The sequence below is a fragment of the Tenrec ecaudatus genome, chromosome 9 (genome assembly GCF_050624435.1).
Source record: "Tenrec ecaudatus isolate mTenEca1 chromosome 9, mTenEca1.hap1, whole genome shotgun sequence".
NCBI lineage: Eukaryota > Metazoa > Chordata > Mammalia > Afrosoricida > Tenrecidae > Tenrec > Tenrec ecaudatus.
The window spans coordinates 91,879,391-91,896,903 of record NC_134538.1 but is presented as its reverse complement, the minus strand read 5'-3'; the positions used below and the strand labels follow the sequence as shown (position 1 = coordinate 91,896,903).

Sequence of the window (17,513 nt, the reverse complement as noted above, 5' to 3'; positions counted from 1 at the left end):
CTTATGAAAGCAAACAACATACCTATTTATCGTATAACACAAAAGTAGCAGCCATTTATGCCTTTACATTTCAAAATCAAAACCACAGTAAGAATCTCTCATACATATTTATCATATTCAAGTATGTGTTCACAATACTCTAAAGAAGAATCCTAAATCAGAGAGTATACCATGAGTATAGATACATAGATTGAAGAGAAGACATTTGTAGGTGGGTATTTACCCTTACTGTAAATAGTCCCATAAATGTGATGGAGCAAACAAACAAGAGGCAAAGTTGTGAGATCTTCTTAGATAGAGCCAATAAGTCATTGAGCGCAGGAGCTCAGAACTGTGGTCTTGCAGAGACCAAGGTCAATTGGCATGACACAGTACACAAAGGCAAGTCTCCACATCCTACTCTGATCAGTAACATCTAGGTTGCTGGTGATGATGGAACAACATGGCGAATGCACTTAATTCTGCTCACTTGACATAGGAAGAGTAGAGAAATCTTCATTTATCTACGTCAACCCAAACCAAATCTATTGCCATAGAGTTGATCTGAACCCATAGCAACCCTCCGTGGCAGAGTGGAACAATCCCACAGGGTTTTTCAGACCACGAGTCTTAGGAAGGCAAACTGCCACGTCTTTCTCGCGCGCACAGCTGGTCGGTTACATGCTGCCCTTTCTAGCGGCATCACCGCCAGAGTGCCTTCACTGCCTGCATATTGACGACATCTTTTTTTCCAAAGCTCAAAGCGAGAACACATGTTCCGCTTGATATGAACGAGTTCCTAGTGAAGCTCAGGAGACTCCTTGAAAGGCTTGCCTCAGTGTCACCCGTGGAAAGCTGCAAAAGGGTTCTCTGAGCAGCTAGAAAGAGGAAGACCTCAGAGTAGAAAAAAGGACGACAATAAATAAGTTAAAAAGAGTCAACGAGTGATGACTTCAGGACGAGGGACTATAAGTAACAGACCTGCAATAAAATCACGTATTAAAAATGCATTCCCGCCTAAGAAAACCAAAAGAGCTCCCATCAGCTAAGGATGCTGCCAGCTGGGCGTGTCTCCACTGGAAGGCGACAGTTGCACTGGCAGGTCTGGGGGTGTTTTTAAGCTGTTTTCTATTATCAGATCTCTTAACCAACTTTTCAAATGAGTCACTGCATATAGGATGAAGTTTCCTACCTTACAATTAAAAGGAAAGAGAAAACGTGTAACATCTTGTCTACTGTACATTTCGTTTTGCATGTAAGTATATTACTATTTCCCAAGTAAATGACGGTTTAAAAAAAAAAACACAGTTCAGTGGATGTATTGATTGCAGGTCAGAGAAACACCAGAGTAAGTCAAGAGTACTGCTGCTGGAGCTCCAATTCAGAAATACAGACTGTTTCAATTTGTCTGTGTGACCCACAGGTGACTGTTTTATTGATCAAGTTCTTCTAAGTAATACATTTGTGTTAATCTCACTGAGTATCTTCAAAAACATTTGTAAAAGGCCGATCAAAACATTGGCTTTTAGGAGGGTTTGCTGGACCAGGGCAGAAAGATAGTTCAAAAGGTTACAACAGGTGTTTTGGAGGCTTCCAAAGGAATAACCGGGACACAGGAATAACCTCTGAGTACACCGGAAAATTGTCGGAGCTCAGTGAGTAGCTTTAAAGAAAATGGAAAGCAGAAATAGAAGGCCAAAAAATGTGCCTAAGAATTTGTTCCCAGCATAACAATATAGCTGCTCATTCGTTAAGGGTCACAAATGTTGTCCTAAAATATTTTGATTGTAAACTTTACCCTATTCACCCTACACTTTTAATCTCACCCCTTCAGCAACTTTTTGTTCCCCAAAGTCAAAGAACATTTCAGAGGACACCAGCTGAGGCCTCCACGGTGTCCAGACTGCCTCTCTGACACGGAGTGAACTGAAGAGGGCAGATTCCTTCCAGGAGGGTTAGAGACACGCAAACAACGTCTTCAGAAGTGTGTAGATCTAGACGAATCGTATCAGAAATGGTATCTTAATATTTTTGTTGAATAAAATCTTTCATGATTTAGTAACAAACCTTTTGACTCACTCTCATAATCTTAAGAAAAGACCATTTTCAAAGGCTAGTGGCTCATCAAGGTATTGACAAAACATGTGATACTGTCTTTAAGCATAAAAGGCGTGCTTGGCGGGGTTGCTTTTTGTCTCCACCCCTTCGCTCAGGGGGAAGACTAGCTGACTCGCTCTTGTCTGTTATGAAGCCTTGTCCAGTTGACTGCTTCAGACCTCACTGTGAGCTTAGGGCTTTGAACGTGCCAGACTGAGTGGTGATGACCTGAGTTACTATTACGCTAAAGAAAAATTAAGGAAATTATAAAATCATACAGAAACTGTGAACTAAACTGTGTCTGATCTAGACCCAAATATTTGGCTTTCCAAATATTTTTAACAAAAAAGTTTAAAGGAAACCGAAAGATTATTAAATCATGTTGCAGCTTTCCTGTTCTTACTAATGAAAGCTTGACGCACACGCTCTTACGGATTGGCGTAAGATATGGTCACAGTACTACTTTCAAGAGAAGGCAGAACAAAAACTGTATGATACACGAAGAAGTCATGGTGCTAATGTGAAGAGTTGAGAAACTGAATATAATAGTCACGAGCCAAAAGCATTAAAAAAATATTTGACGGCTTCTCTGTAAATCTTAGCTGTCACTTGCCATTGTACAATAAGCATGGTTAATAGCACAAATGGCGCCATCGCGGGGTTTTAACAAGAAGATGAGGGCTCGCCACAGATGTCCACCACTGGCCAATTACAGCCGACGAAACCCGGAGGGAAAGCTCCTCAGTGATGCCACTGTATTCAAAAATATTTTGAACGTAAACTGCCACAATTTTAGGTAAAATGTTACACGGTCACTACAAAAACAAGGCATCAGGGTACACACACACACACACACACTCACACTCTCACACGCACTCACATTCACCCACTCAGACACACACACTCACTCACACACACACTCACACACATTGTAAAGCACAGACTGTAACAGAATGCATCTTCCTCATTCTAAATAAGATTGAATTAATTTTGTTAAAGTTATGCACATATGGTTTTATTTTAGTACTTTTAGTCTGAGCCAATTCAAAGTATAGTCAGCTCCTCTCCATGTATGATGAGCACAGAAGAATTCAACCACTTTCCTACTAGCCTAATGTTAAAACAAGGAAAAATAGCTATGAAATAAAGAATAAAACATAGGAGATTTGTGACTTGACTGTTCGAAAACATGTAACATTAAAATAAATCCACCTGTGTCACTGATGGTCAAGAAACATATTTTCTTAATAAAACGTAAAACTCTAAATCAGTGAGAGAAATCACAGTTAATTATTTTCCTTTAAAGCAACATGAATGTTTAACAACTGGAAATCATTACTTAATGACTGGAAAAGGCATGAATTTTTACATAAACATTAACATGGCTTCCAAAGCTGGTTAAAACTGGATTAATTTTCTATGTGAACTATTTTATTTTCCCATTTTCATAGAAATGACCATGTCAATAAAAGCACCATGGGTCTGTTTTATAGAATATACTCACTTGGTTTTATACAATCACAACCAATAAAGGATCAAATAAAATTATTTGTCAAATAACCTTTAGCCACAGACGAGAATATATTGGAAGGTTTGATGAAGGGTGTTGTAAGAAAATAAATGTAATCTGTTATTTAGGAATTCCATCGAGATTTTCCTGCTTTGAAACTCTCACAAGATTGATCCTTTTGCCAGAATATGATCAGCATATTAAGTCGAGTGTGGTTTAGGGCTTTTGTAAATCTAGATCAAGTATGCTCCCCTGAAACGGCCTTAATCGTTTGGGTAGGTCTGAGCATGCAGAGCAGGCTTGGGTGGGCTCAACCAGTTTGTGTGACAAAAGAACAATGCCTCTTTGTTAAGTGAATGTTTACAAACTTATCAGTCAGTCCAGTGTCTAGTTACTGCCATGAATCACACTACTCCCTAGAAGAGCTTATGCTTTAAATTTCAGTCACAAAGGAAGCCTAAAAGAATCAATCATGGAAGAACAATGAGCAAATCTATTCGTGGGACTCGGAATATGAAGAATGCTCTCCTAACAGTAAATTGGGATGAACTGTGCTTTTTACTCTCATTAGATGCTTTTTACTCTCATTTAGATGTAACACTAGTAAGAAAATGACACATTCCAAACATGTTGCTTCGTATTAAAAAGTTCACGATAAATAGAACTCAATGTACTACTGATTATAAAATTTATTAATTTTAAGAATAAAAATTACCTAACAACATAAGTAAAGGCTAACTTTTAAAATATACGACATGTCATAAATTTGGGAATCTGTGAAAAAGTTTACCTGAAATTAGTGAAACAGAGGAAATTACCAGTAAAAGTGTTTTATCCCTTCTATTCAAAGTTCTCATACTATAGTAAGGACTTAAAGGTATCTAGCCAAACATAAACCATGATGATGTGAAATACACATGATCTTCCGGTGACGCTTTGTATAAAATGCTTTTGTGCTCTCCAATTTCTGAGCAGATATTTTACGAGTAGATGAGTGAGCTAAACAGTGTGGGAAGGACACAGGAATACACCTATGAGCATAGAAATATTTGGCAGAGGCTCTTTCCATAAATGTATTTTCAGGTACTGCAAATACACACCGGTAGGTAGGCGACACATTGAGCTGCTTACAGCAAGTCAAACTGCCCAGCGTCTCTGAGAAAGAAAGATGATGTTGCCGGCGTCTGTAAAGGGGTGAAGTCTCGGAAACACGGAAGGGCATTCTAGTCTGCTCTCTAAGACAGACTGGAAGGTAGTGGAATACAGGGAACAAAATTATGAAAGTGTCTTGGCCGTAAACAAACATAAATGAACATCTCAGGAGACTGAGTCACCGGGCTTGAGGGTTGAGGATCATAGCTTCAGGCGACATCTAAGTTAATTGAATAACATCGCTCATCATAAGGACAATGTTCTAAAGCCTACTTCGGGAAGTATCAAGTGGGGTCGTAAAAAATAAAAATAAAAAAAATACAACTCTTGCTATCTTCCCACCCAGAACAAAGACGAGGGGAAACATGCAAAGACTCGAGGACAAAAGACTATTGAATCACATGGACCACAGGCTCCACTAGCCACCAAGTGGGTTAAGAGTTTAGGACAAGGCAGACCTGGGTTTAAATGAGGATTTTGTCTTTAACAATCTGTAATCCATATGGAAGGATCTATCCTCTTTTACTCTTAATCCCTCATTTGCAACTCAGAGGAGTGTTGTGTCTGCCTGCCAGCGTTATTTTCAAGAATGACTGAGCACGGAGGTGGAGCACACTTTCCATGCATCCCTCGTCGTTGCTGGGAAGAGGCATCCAGGAAGGGAAGAAAGGAGCCCCGCTATGTGCCAGCTGCTGCTGAGATTCACATCAATCCCTACAACGTCTCTGTGAGAAAAAGTCTGCATAGCTTGCTTCATACGTTAGAAAATCAAGGGTCATAGAAATGACATACTGTGTTCGGCTTCACAACCATCAGCTAGAGAGAATTAGCCCGAAGTAAATGATCAGAAAAAGAGGGTCCACAAGCCAGACTCTGGAGGCCTGGTTACTTCCACGCAGGTACTCACAGCAGATATCTTGGTTTTGTGATGGCTATGGAATGCCTGAGGAATCAGAACAAGCAAGTGAGAAAAACACTGCTTAGACTCTCCTGTTGGTACTATGGCCATCATTTCTCCATGGGAATTGTGCCCTGTTGTCCCTGAGGATGCTGGGATGGGGAGAAACTGAATAAAAGTCCGTGAGACTTTGGGAGTGGACCCTCTGGGAGCTGCTGACAGTGTGGTAAACAGCAGAGCCTGTCTTGGAGATGAAGCATTGAGGTGTTAGAGTCCGCTAGAAGACAGCGAAGCTCCAGCGAAGATCTCTTCTCTGAGGGCCATGATAAGCAATTACTTCCTTCTTAAGAAATCTTTCTGATTAGGTTCCGTTGTAATACTTTATACACAGAATGAATATCTAATTATGTTGTTGTTAGCTGTTGAATCAGCCCCTGAAGATTGGCAACCCAATACACACTGGATCAAACTGCTGCCCAGTCTCAAACTACCCCCATGGACGGTTGCAGACTGGGCGTTTCCATGCACAGGGTGATCATGGGCTGATTTGCTTTAGAAATAGACAGCCAGAGTTTTCTTCCTGGCTTGTCTTAGTCCAGAGTCTCCACAGGAATCTGATCAGCATCACAGCAATACACAAGCCATCACCGACATTTGCGTGTGCATGAACTAAAATGGCTTAAAATCAAACCTATATCTCCCACGTGGGAGGTGTTATTGAGCTGATTGCCACTCATCGCAACCCCGTGTATACCAGACCAAAACCATTGCTCAGTCCTGTGCCAGCCTCACAAATACTGCTATGTTGAGTCCATGGCTTCTGCCACTGTATCGATTCATCTTATTGAGGGTCTGCCTTTATTGCTCAGCCTCTACCAAGCATGGCGTCCTTTTCCAGAGACTGCACTTCCTGAAAACATATGCGACGTAACCTCACGGGACGGTGGTGTTGCTGTTCGGGGCCGGGGGCCAGTTGCAATTCACAGCAAGCAGAGGACAGACAGAAGAAACCACTGTCCAGGCCTGCAGAGTTCTCACAAGTGTTCTTCTGTTTGAACCCACAGTTGCAGCCACTAAGTCAATCCACCTTGTCTTGGGCCTTCTCTGCTTCACTGCCCACAACTTTACCCGGCATGCTCTGCCCCAGAGACTGGACTCTCATACCAACATGTCGTCCAAAGCACATAAGGAGGAGTGTCATGATCATTGCTTTTCAGGAACATCCTGGCTGTTCTTCCACAACATGTGTTTGTTCCCTTGGCAATCTGTGGGGCTTGCAACATTCTTAGCCAGCACCAGAATTCAAGCACATTATTTTCTCTTCGGTCATCTTTATTCGATGTCCAACTTTCACATGCAGATGAGGTGACTGAAACTGCTTTATGGCTTGAGTCAGGAGCACCATAATATTGAAAGTAAACCCTTTGCTTTTCAACAAGTTAAAGAAGTCATGAGCAGCAGATTCGCCCACTGAAATGCCTTGTTTGACTTACAGAGTGTTCATCCAAGAGTAATTGTGGGTTCAAGGAGGACAAAATATTTGACAATTTAAATCTTTTCCCCATTTATCATGATATTAACTACTGTGAGGGTTTTGTTCTTCTTTACATTGAGTGGCATTCTACATTGAAGGCTGCACTCCTTGATCTTCCTCAGCAGGTGCTTCAAGTCCTCCTCACTTTCAGGAATCAAAGTTGTCTCATCTGCATATTGAAGATTAATAAACTTTCCTCCAATCCTGATGAAGCCATCTTCACATAATACAGCGTCTTTGATTATTTGCTGAGCAGACAGACTGAATAAGTGTGGTCAAAGGATGTAACTGAGCCACACGTTTCTTGAATTTAATCCATGCAGGACCTCCTTGTTCTATTTGCCTCTTGATCATGGACAGCACGCACAATGGCATTGTCCAGAATTCCCATTCTCCTCAATCCAGACTTTATTCTCATCCACAGTAAACTTATAGAAACTCTTTATTGGTGTGAGATGCTTTCTGCCACGGTAATATCTTTATTCTGCTATTTAATGGGGGGTGGGGTGGTAAGAAATAAAGTCTAATGATTCTGTGAGTAAATAGAAAAATAATAAATGATATTATATATGTGTGTGTGTGTGTGTGTGTGTCCAAGGTGCAGAGCCTGGCATGAGGTATGTGCTCCAAATCCTGGCTTTAACCCTTGACAAAAGTTCAACTAGCTATTAAACCATCTCTATTATAAAAAATAAAGGAAAACAATGATATTTGATACCGAGATAAATACACTGAATTTCAATAAACATCTATTAGCAGCAAAAGCAAAGGGCAACCTAATCTTATCCTGTGAGGTCCTTCGGCTCTAACAGAAACGTATCACTTAAGTTAAGCAATGTCACTCAACAATGTTAGAGAATATACAGAAGAAAAATCAAAGTGCATGTTCTTCCTTCCTTCAATGAGTCACAATTAAAAATGGACCCATGCCACATTAGGCGCAATACTAAAATGCAAAGAGTGTTAAATCAATTTTTTTTCATATTTTAATTTGGTGGTAAAATAAGTCCTGGTCAAGGTAAGCTAGGGATTCTACATATTCCCAATTATTCCATTAACTATAAACATTCATACACCTTAAGTTACATTATATACAAAGCTGACTGGTGGTTTAATATATGATGTGCTCCATTACTTTCTAAAACTATGAAATATTACAAATACCAAAGCATACACAGCCTAAAGGCTTTAGATATCAGAATCTAAACAATCTCTGTCTAAGGTAAAAAGGAAATGAATAAACTTATAAAAGAGGAATTACCCAAGGCAGAGAATAGTGGTTATGAATTATTTTCTGTTCTTCATTCATCAGTATTTTTATTAAAAACCGTGAATATCCTATAATATAGACACTAAGCATGACTTACATCACTGAGTTCTAGGAGGATTCAAAGATAATACTACTAAAAAAAAGTTCCAACCAATGCTTGGTTCAAAGAAAGCACGCAATAAATGTAATGTGCTTTTAAACTACTGTGAATTTCCAGAAAAACAACTCAGTCTTAAAATAAATACAATCCAAACGATCCGTAGACATGGCGATGGTAAGTATTCTGTTCCCTTCGTGCGGGCAGACTACTCACCGGAAAATGCCATCCTGCTTGGTATCGAGCCATTGCTGCTCCGGGAAACCCTGACAGAGGAACCGACAGTCGCTGCACCGTCTACTCAAGCACCTTACTGATCGTGAAGGCCATGCCAGACCTGGCAGTGTTTGGTTCTGCTGCACATGAGGTCACCATGGGTCCAAGTCCACAAGTGGCACTTAGCAAAATACTTGGAACATTAACCAGAAGTGGATAAACAGATGAAATAAGTAACACAGATATCAGCTCTTTTCGCCTAACTGCTGTGCGGTACTGTCGTCGGGTGTTCTGACCCGTCGTGCTCTGTGTACAGCAAGATGAAACACTGACCAATGCTGTGTGGTTTTCACCACGATTGCTCTGTGGCAGCCACTGTATCAATCCGCTTAACTGCGGGTCTTCCTCTTTTGCGCTGATCCTCGACTTCACGAAACATGATGTCCTTGTCCAGGGATGGCTCCCCCTGATAACATGGTCAAAGGACATGAGACAAAGTCTGGCCACCCTCGTTTTGATTCTAAGGAGAATTCCGAATCCATTTCCTCCATGACAGATTGTCTGTTCTCTGTCAGTGCATGGTATAGTCGATAGTCTTTGTCAACACCCTAATTCAAAGGCACCGGTTCGTGTCTGGTATGCCTTTTTAATTTCCTGCTTTCGCGTGGACATGAGGCAATGGGAAATAGCATGGTTTGGGTCAGACACATCTCAGTCCTAAAGTGATAGATTTGCTCTTTAACACTTTATAGAGCTATTTTGCCCAGTGCGATACATAATTTGACTACCGCGTCCATGAATGTTGATTATGGACCCAAGTAAAATGCAATCCTTGACAATTTCAACATTTTATCTGTTTATGAGGATACTGTCGACTGGTCCAGTTGGGATCATTCTTGTTGTCTTCACATTGAGCTGTGATCCACACCGTAGGCTGACGCTTTTGATGTCCATCGGTACGTGCGAGTCCTCTTCATTTTCAGAAGTAAAGTTACTTCCTATGCACAGTACGGGTTATTCATGGGTCTTCTTCCAATCCTGATGCTCTTCTTCCTTTAGTCCAAATTCTTGGAGCATCTGCTCCACATACAGATTGAATACGTAGGCTGAAAGGACACAACACTGACACACACCTTTCCTGACCTTACACCACGCCACCCCCTGGCTCTGCTCAAACAATGGCCTCTTGTTCGACGTACAGGTTGAGCATGAGCACAGTTAATTATTCCGGAAGTCCCATTCTTGGAAAAGCTATTCCTAGTTCATTAGAAGCCTGACTGTTGATACCTTTGCACAGTCACCAGAACACAAGTACATCTCTTTCAAATACTCCCCATTTCCGGCCAAGATCGATCCGATAACAGTACTGATACTCCTCCTTCCACTTCCATTTCTAAATCCATATTGAATTTATAGGAGCTCTGTCACTGAACTGCCACACTGTGAATTATCTTCAGCAAAATTTTTGCTTGAGTATGATATTAATTATATTATTCAATAATTTCCACATTTTGTTGAGTCATATTTCTATCTCTGCACAATAGTATATTTTAAATTTATAAAGAGAAAGTCCAACCATTTTCTTTTTTTTTCTAGACCATAGATATTTCTACTATCAGTCCTTAAAAATAATACTCTCAGGGAAGCAAGCAAGAATTTGCTGTTAGTAGAATATGGTAAAAATTTCTCTTTTTAATGCAATTAAGATACTAGTTAGACTTTTAAAGATAGACTACAAAAGGCTGGGCTAGGCGGTAAGCAATACATCTTTAAATTTAATGTAAAAACTGATTACAGATATCTCTGCAGCATGGTAGGGCCTGAGATTCTGCCTTCGAGTTCTCAGGCGACCACAAGTCAACTGGGCTAAGCGCTCCACTTCAGAGTGGTGTTACTGGAATTCAGCTTCTTACTAAAAGGAATATTTACTTTTGGAAGACTTAGGGAGGAAGGCCCCAGCAGTGATTCTCAAAGAGTGGTGTCAGAATCATCTGCAGCAGAAGCTCCTGGGAGCGTGTCAGGAATGTGAATCCTACAGGATAAACATACTCTTGGAGACTGTTCTCACACCCAGAAAGACCAGTTATTTTTCCTGAGAGCTGACATAATGTATTAGAGCCTGCTACCTAAGTAAGAAAATCAATTTTTCTATGTAAAAAATTTCTCAAAATGGTATCCCTGACAGTTGCACTTAAAATGTAAGAACCCAGCTCTCAGAATATATATGCAAACTATTAAAATGCAAAGAATCCTCAGTTGAACCACTTATCAACTTTCCAAAACATAAGGCATTTCTATTTAACTAGGAAATGTGGGTATGACTTTGTAAAGAAATGGAACTGAGGTTAGCATTTGCTTACGTTGAGAATTTTCCCCAACTACGCCATGGTTTAGCTAACCTCTCCAGAGTAATGTACACACATTCCCTGACTGCAATGTAAATATATGTCAGCATTTTGATTTATAGCTCTAGATGATCTGTTTGCATGCACAAATACACAGATTCACAACACAGTGCATTAATGGTTTAAAGACAACATGCATGAAGGACAGGGAATTTGTGGGTAAATTACTAATGTAGAGGAGTATCATGATGAAAGATTTCAGCTTTCTGAATGTGAAGCCAACTGATTGTTAAATATGTTGTCACAAAATTCTCTAATGAACTGATAAGATTTAGAATTCTGATTCAAAACTCTTTTCAACTTCAAAGTTTAAATTGGGAAGTTCCTTGTTCAGTCAAAACCTGAGCACATGGTTCTGCCCTTAATCTATTTTCAAAGGAGTCAGTTACTAACTGATGGCTGACAGTCTTTGCTTGTGGCTTGGGTGCAAACAATTCTGGTCTTTGCTAGCAATACATATTTGATACTGTGATGCTCCACCCAGGGCATTTAGCAATGCAGGGGTCTAGTTTAGCTGTCATACTGAGGGAAGGGCAAGGTATGCTTCTGTCGTGTGGTGATGGAATTGCATGCTGCAGAACATCTTATCGTGGCCAAAACAGCCCCTGGCAACAAAGAATCATCTGACCTAAAATATCCATAGTGCACAATTTGAGAAGTTTACATGACACAAACCAATGTCAGGAAGTTGATTCTGACTCAGGGTTACCTACAGAACTGAGTAGACTTCCCCTGTCGGGTGTTTGAGGCTGACGATATTTACTGAAGCAGACTGCCTCCTCTTTCTCCTTTGAACTGAACCACCAACTTTTGGTTGGCAGTGGACACCACGCACTAAGCTCCCAGGACCCCTGACTTAAATGAAGGAGGTTGCAAAGATCCAGAGTGAGGGGCTCTTGTGCACCATCATCCCTAACACAACGTTAAGCACAGCAACACACTAGCATGGAAGAACTGAGAGCTGGGAGTCATCAAATGAAAAAGAACAAGGAAAATGTTCTCACAACGCAAATTAGATTACCAAACAAAATAAATGACTGTTAAGAAAATTCCCCAATATAATTTCTTTCATTTGGGTAAAAGTGCTTCTTCACACATCAAAGATAATTTTTTGACATGATAGTGTTTTAAAGGCAAGCAGGGGAGGGTGCAGCTCTCTTAATAGTAAAAATGAAATAATATAACACTTTTATAAATTTATTAAAATAATCAGTTTTCATTGTTTCCTTCCCCATTGTCATTATCCCGTGACGTTCTTCATAGACTAATCTATATGACTGTTACAGTATTTACTTTGTAAAAATTAAGATCTATGTGACATCTATTATACATCATCAAAAAGGATATTTCATAGACAGGAAACACAAATACAACATTATTTCACACACAAAAACAAATCTCACACCTCCATGAGCTGCAGGCATTCATACTTCTGAGGTTTCTAGGATTTGAAAAGTCCTGAGAAACTCGGAACTGGATTATGTTTAGGAGACACAGAAATAGACAGCCAGAAGGACAAACGTACCTTTAATAACTGACTCAGCCGCATACAGATCCCGCCTGTAGGTCACCTGGAAGACCGAGAAGGTCATTAGACTCAAACAAGCAGAAGAAACGCCAAAGCAATAAAGTCCCCCCAATACTGTGATTTTAGGGAATCTACATACACACAATGCAGTCAATTCCTAAGTTATAAATAACATCACCAAATTCACAAGAAAAAATATATTTCTACAAATGGTTGACAATGTATTCACTTTGAAACCTTTGAATAGAAATATCATCAACCCACTGTTACTGAAATCTTATTGATATAACTGAAATATTACTTTAAAAACATACCCTAGTGGCCCAGGTTGTTAAGCATTGGGTTGCTAGTGGCAAGGTTGAGAGTTCAAAAACACCAGCCACTCCAAAGGAGTTGAAGTTATCTGCTCTTGAAAAAGTACCTAGTCTTGGACACTTCCAGAGTAGTTCTGCTCTGTCATACAGGGTCATGATGAATCAGAATGAACTCAATGGCAGTGGGTTATTAGAAGCAAAGAAAATGTGATTGTGCTTAAGTAAAAGTATTAGTATGATTGTAATTGTTTAATAGGGCAGCTCTATGGATATATGGAATTCCATGTATCTGTTTGCATCCAGAAAATGAGAACATCACATTAAAAAATGGTCACTAAACTGTAGTTCTAAAGGAAAAAAGCCTGTACCCACCTTATGCATAAAAACAATCAGGATATTAACTTAATAACACACTGAAAACAAAAACCAAAAACCTCACTGCCACCGAGTCAGTTTTGACTCATAGTGACGCTACAGGACAAGGTAAGAACCTCACTGCCACCGAGTCAATCTTGACTCAGAGTGATGCTACAGGACAAGGCAAGAGCTGCTGCTGCGGGTTTCTAAGACTGTTAACTCTAAGAGAGCCTCATCTTTCCCCCAAGAAGCTACTATCGGGTTCAAACTGCTGATTGGGATCAGTAGCCCAATGTGGGACCCCTGTGCTCCCCGGCTCCTGTACGAATGCACAGCCTCCTGATCATGGGTAATTTTTCCTTCTAACGGCACCTTTCATGGTATAAAAACGTCTAGACGTGGCTTTGCTCTACCGCAGAGTCCAGTGGTGCAGGAGGAAAAGAAAGGGAATGATCTTCACCATTCAGAAACTACGGTGACTGTGATGCAAATGGTATCTGTCCTTCCGGACCCCCTGGAGAGTGGCTAACTGCATTTGTAGAGACATTTTTTTTCAGCTGGAATGATCCAGTTCCCTCTACCCATAGCTGACATCTCAGGCTCAAAACAGCACCTCTATCTCTAAAACAAGCCTATGCCCAACAAAACAAGCGCTGATAGGATCCTATTTAATTATCTGGGGAGAAAAATAGGGGAAGAATAAGAATAGCAAACATGGACAGGGAAAGTTTCATTCTGCGTCTTGTACTAAACTGGAGGATGTACTCTATGGGTCTCATTCATTCAATCAATACGTCTTTACTCGATAAATCTTTATTCCATAACTATTATGTTGTAGACTCTTATCTAATTGTTAGGGATAAAACAGTGAAAACAATGAGCAAGAGTCCTTAACTTATGAAGATCACATTTTTTGGAAAATATTATTTTTATAAGAATTAAATAAAATTATTTTTAAATGATTTTATCCTTGAAAATCCAAAGCTAACTAAATCCCTAAACTTCTGCCTCATTAACATTGGTCCCATTTAAACGGAATACTCCGATTACCATAACTCCTTTTGATGCCTTTCTTCGGAGTAGCAAATGACATTTTCAATTAAAATAGAATGATTATAAAAGTACTTGGTCCCTTTGTGCAGAGGTCCTTGTGTCTTGGTTTTAAAGAATTGGTATCAAACAGTACATGCATTTTCCAGCACACTTACAAGACTGACATTTTGGTGTTGGAGTCCTCCATATTCATAAAATGAATTTCTCATTAAACAGAGGCATTTTGTCCTCCAGTATTAAATACATATCTGTATAAACAAGCAAGATTCGTGAAAGACCTTTCTTTTGTTTATTTTGTCCTGTAGGCTATTGGAGATCCACTACTACCCACAGATTAAAACTTCTTTTACTTTTATCATCATCCTCTACATTAAACCTAGTTGAATTATCTACACTATACTTCTCCACAAATACTCATTTAATGAAAACAAACTACAGATAAAATGTGTAACTAACTTTGAGAATATCATAAAAATTAGCTTTATTGTTTTCTAAACAAATTAGCTAAAATACTTCAAAGGAAATACGGGTGGAAAATTTTGAAATTCTGAATCGAGTTACTGTTTTTTCTGTGAAGCTTCAACAATAACATGATTTGTCCTTTCCTTCTTTTTAATTAAAACAAAAAGCAAGACTCCCAAGTCTTAAAATTGATTTTCTTCTGTCACCATGATCTGTATTTTCCCTTTCACTTGGCACAACAGCCTATTACAGAAAATAATGACGGTTTCAAACCATGACCTCTGTGATGGTGGAAGACAGCCTGCCCCTCTCAACCGCTTGTCCACAAGTTGAAGCATCAACTTGAGAAGGCTAGAAGTAGTCTGTGCAGCTAAGGCTACCTAGGTCCCACATCTGAGACTCACCTAGACAACTTCAATTTCTTTCTATTTACTTGGATTGTAAGAAGCCCTGCTAGTGTAGTGAAATTTTATACACACACACACATATTAGGGAGATTCAGAAAGTTTGTAGACCTTTCCCATTATTTTTTAATTCCTGAAATTTAAGTTCTTGTGTCTGTGTTGGTGTGTTTATGCACAAGAGGACTTGGTATATAAATAGGAACTTCAAAAGGTTTATAGAACAATAGCATTAATAGATAATGGAATTTTCCCACAAGCTGTATATCTTCAATAAGGGAGGAAATGATCTGATTCAAAGAGGTAATAACGTCTTTTCACTCACAGATCAAGACCAAACACAGAACTCACTGCCATCAAGCCGGCAGGGACTCCCAGGACCTTCTAGGAAAGGGAAGACTCTGCCCCAGTAGGGTTGGAAGACTGTAACTGCTCGGGGTGGCAGAACGCCCCGCGGAGCACCTGGTGGTTCAAAGTGCTGACCTTGTGGTTCGCAGCCTAACCCGTCACCACGACACCCATGGTAAAGTCCAGATGGTACTACCACAAACTAAAGTTTGTCACACTATGAGTATTGGGATAGAATACAGTAAAACAGACTTCATAACAGAGCCAAGTCTAGCTGCCTTCATCTTACATATGTTAAGCAAGACTACCCTTCAAGGTTCTCCAATCTTTTAACTCAATTAATATGTAACGATGACAATTAGAAGGCAGAAAAACTTACATTTTAAAGAGGTGGTTTATTAGATATAGATTTAGCTATGACATCTAAATATCATGTCGTTTTGGAGGTTTATTATGTTTATTTCAGTTTCATCATCTATGTACAATAAAAATAATTTCTTTTCTCTCCAGATTGATTAGCTAGATGAAAATTCCTAAAAAGAAACAATGTCACCACAATGTATGTTTGAAGTTAAACTTAAATAATGCTACTGTTTTTCTTCTTTTCTTTTTAAACAAAGATGCCAGAACCGCTAAATCTAAGTACTGTTGTCCCCATAAAAGAGAATTCTCAAAAGTAAGTAATTTAAATATTGTGCTGCCCCAAACACTTCAGAAATTCTTCCTAAGGAAGTATTTTCAGACAATGAGAAACAGTTGTTTCATTTCTTCAATAACTGGGTATAAATCTCTTTAACAGCCTTGTGCCTTGAAGATGGCTTTAACATTGAGAAACCAGAAATCTGAACAGTATTGGAAGTGATTTACTAAGCTGAGCATTTTAAAAGAACATTGGCAGCAGATGAATGGACGCACAAATGTAATATACACACAAAGGAATATTATTCAGGCGGTGGCAAAATGAAGCTTGGGTCCATGCTACATTATGGACAGAACAAGAAGACATCCTGCAGATTGAAATAACATAATAATAAAATTACAAATGTTCTATGCGTTCACTTATATAAAAAGACAAGAAAAAGCAAATGTACAGGGCAGAAAATCAATTAGTGGTTACGAGGATGGGAGGGGCAGAAGGGCTGGGCTAAGAGGGTAATGAAGCTTGATGGAAAAGAGTCACATTGTTTCAGGGTAGGGTGGAACAGCCAATCACTAGAAAGAGGTAAGCTGGCAAAAGTGGTGTGATAGATGTATTTGCAACAAAGACCAAAAGAGGGGGAACAGAGTCGTCCTTAAAGTGCATATGTCCGCACAGCAAACATACCCTGGGACACGGTTTCTTGGTTAGGAGGCTTAGGGGCAAGGTTTCATGAGGCGTCCCAGTTAACTGGCCTGACCATTTATGCAGTTCTTCCTTTTGACTTCCTAGCTTCTGAGGTCTTTAAAGCTTACAAGTGACCACTGAGAAGTAATAGTTGGTGTTTCCTTACTTGAACAACTGAAGAAAGTCAGGACAACTGGAGGAAATAGCTGATTGCCTACACGAGTAAGTCTTCTCTGCCATGACCAGGATGGTACATATTTATCTAAGACCCCGTTGTACTCCCCGTGATCAAAAGTGAGAAAATGCAGAAGAGAATTTTACATACGTATGGTATCCAAGTGTTCTGGAGACATCTATAAAAATTGTAATGAGCTCCTGAAAGGATTACCCTGAGGCAATCTTTAAATCTTATGCCCAAAATACCCTCTCAACTTTTCATAAAATAAACAGTATGTAATTTGCCTATTAAAAAAGGTCTGCCTTCCCCAAGCCTATCTGTAGACAGTAGAACAATCCCCCCACAGAAGTGCCACAGGGAAGGGATGAGTCAACCAGGGTGCAGTAAAGC

At 39.7% G+C, this 17,513-nt stretch overlaps 1 protein-coding gene across 1 annotated transcript in view; it reads right to left on the bottom strand.

Moving 5' to 3' along the window:
• The window catches only part of CRPPA (CDP-L-ribitol pyrophosphorylase A), a 304,763-nt gene that overhangs the window by 211,465 nt on the left and 75,785 nt on the right, over positions 1–17,513 (bottom strand). Inside the window, exon 5 of the mRNA XM_075558343.1 lies at positions 12,684–12,729. Within this exon, the coding sequence (XP_075414458.1) occupies positions 12,684–12,729 (46 nt within the window). The remainder of the gene's footprint in view (positions 1–12,683; positions 12,730–17,513) is intronic.